Raw genomic sequence first — 2657 nt, forward strand, 5'->3', positions numbered from 1 at the left:
TCTCTCTCGACGAGGATCTCGCTTCTCGCCGGATCCGCGTCCGCTCACGACCTCCGCGGGTCGCGCAGACGCCGGCGCCCCCTACGTCACGACCACCACCTCCTCCTCGCCGCGCGCTCACCCCCTCTCCCATGCGGTCTCGCCCCGCGTACGGGGGAGCGACAGCGTCGTCGTCGTCGTCGGCTAGGTAGCAACTGTGTGTGTCGAGTCTCTCTCTCTCGCGCGCGCCGGTGAGAGCAGCGGCAGCGCCACCTGGCAGGGGCGCGCGCGCCGCTACACGATCGTCTGCATCTGCACGTCGTCCGGCGCGACAACGGCGGCGGTGATCAGCGGCGTGGCGTTGCCGTCGGCGACGATCGACGACAGGTCCTGATTGGACGCGGCGGAGGAGGATGAGATGTTCTGCTGGAGGAGGGCGAATCGTTCCTCTACGCAGCTGGCTGAGAGACGAGCCTCGGCGTCCTGGTCCCAGCATTCCTCCAGTGTGTTGATGACCCGCTCCAGACCCTGGTAGCAAGCAAGCGAGAAGATACGTTAATAATAAAAGTGCGTGAGTTCGTGAGTGTGTGTGTCTACACAAGGACTCAATGCAAGACTGCACAGTCGGGAGGAGGTACCAACACCAGCCCCCTAACCGATGTCCACGCAAGGTCCACATAAGCAGGGTACAAGAGGAATCAAGCCAAAGAACAGAGAACAGTACACGATCTGTGATCTGGCAGCAAGCAGTAACCATCGCTGACGCCACCTCAATTTCTCTATCTCCGCGGTCGTACCAAGCTACGTAAATCATGTTATATATATACCGTCCTCTAACCGTTCGTCCATATCCGTCCATCTATCGCGCGCGCGGACGCGCATGACGGCTTTGTAAAACAGCCGTCGCTCGCCGCGTTGCGTCGTCCGGAGCCTCTCTCTCTCGCGCGCGCGCACCGACGCCACAAACTGGACACGCGCGTTCTCAGAGTACACCAAAAACACACTCTAGGTTTTATACGTGCACCGAAATACACACACACGCGCGCACACGCGGCCACCGCGTCCGAGTGGCCCGGTAACATGTAGGTATTACACACATTTAAAATGGTTCCTATGTCGGGGCGCCCGATCGCACACTGGTCCCATTCATATATATATATATCTGTACAGTCGTCTCAGAGCGGTGGGAACCAGCGTGGCGCCCCCTGGCGAGGCCGACATGAAGCCAGCTGGTAAATCGCTACCACAACTCTTTTTTCTCTCCCCCCAAAACACACGACACAATCTTCACGTGGTATTTAGATCATTGTGCACTGACATAAAAATAACCATTCACGTATGAAACAAGGCTACAATCAATGAGGTAGACTGGGGAACAACAGACCTGCACACCTGTGAGGTAAGATAATACGTTAATAATAAAACGTTTCAAAGTAAGAAAGTCTATATCAATACACGAGGGCGTGGGATGGAAGAAGTAGAGGAGTGAGGACAAAACAGAGGGAGAAAGAAGAGAAAGATGGAGGAGTGAAGAAGTGTAGAGTGAGGCAGTGTAATGGCTACACGTGTGTGACTGAATAACATAGACTTGTTCACTATATACTACATCTACTACCGATAAATAACCTACGCACATTACTGCCATGAAACGTCGTCAACACCTCTAAGTTACAAAATCATCACTGCCACGTGGTTCCCTGTATGTAACAACGGTATACAAAGTGTCATTATCAAATGGAATGGAAGTTTACACTGTCACGAGGTACTATAAAAATTGAGGTAGTAATAGAGAAATCTCATCCGAGTGGAGCAACCTCTCTCTCTCTCTCTCTCTCTCTCTCTCTCGCACGCGCAAGCTCTCACCTCGGCCAAGTATTGCAGACACACCTGTCTGCGGTCGACAACAAGGGCTTTAACAACTAGGACAGGTGAGTGGGTTACTGCGTGCGGTTACGGCGTCACAGCGCTGTCTCGCATCACACACAGCTCCTTGCACTCATTCCTCATAGCATTGCCGACCCGCAGCGGTGACGTCACTGCCATCTCTCTCTCGCTCTCTCTGCTCTCTCTCTCTCTCTCTCTCTCTCTCTCTCTCTCTCTCTCTCTACTCTCTCTCTCTCTCTCTCTCTCTCTCTCTCCTCTCTCTCTCTCTCTCTCTCTCTCTCTCTCTCTCTCTCTCTCTCTCTCTCTCTCTCTCTCTCTCTCTCTCTCTCTCTCTCTCTCTCTCTCTCTCTCTCTCTGCTCTCTCTCTCTCTCTCTCTCTCTCTCTCTCTCTCTCTCTCTCTCTCTCTCTCTGCTCTCTCTCTCTCTCTCTCTCTCTCTCTCTCTCTCTCTCTCTCCCTCTCTCTCTGCTCTCTCTCTCTCTCCTCTCTCTCTCTCCTCTCTCTCTCTCTCTCTCTCTCTCTCTCTCTCTCTCTCTCTCTTCGTCTCTCTCTCTTCTCTCTCTCTCTCTCTCTCTCTCTCTTCTCTCTCTCTCTCTTCTCTGCTCTCTCTCTCTCTCTCTCTCTCTCTCTCTCTCTCTCTCTCTCTCTCTCTCTCTCTCTCTTCTCTCTCTGCTCTCTCTCTCTCTCTCTCTCTCTCTCTCTCTCTCTCTCTCTCTCTCTCTCTCGGGACGCGTTGGCGCTAACGGAAGACGGGCCCTTGCTTGGTATACTCTCCACCGCTGAATGAAACATACT

General features: G+C 53.3%; 1 protein-coding gene across 1 annotated transcript in view; it reads right to left on the reverse strand.

The window, feature by feature from the left end:
* Positions 1 to 273: 273 nt before the first annotated feature.
* LOC106813889 (activin receptor type-2A-like) overlaps positions 274 to 2657 on the reverse strand; it is a 38507-nt gene continuing 36123 nt past the window's right edge. Inside the window, 1 exon segment of the mRNA XM_014818134.1 lies at positions 274 to 507. Within this exon segment, the coding sequence (XP_014673620.1) occupies positions 274 to 507 (234 nt within the window).

This window comes from Priapulus caudatus, unplaced genomic scaffold, assembly GCF_000485595.1.
Source record: "Priapulus caudatus unplaced genomic scaffold, Priapulus_caudatus-5.0.1 Scaffold840, whole genome shotgun sequence".
In the NCBI taxonomy this organism is placed as follows: Eukaryota; Metazoa; Priapulida; class Priapulimorpha; order Priapulimorphida; family Priapulidae; genus Priapulus; species Priapulus caudatus.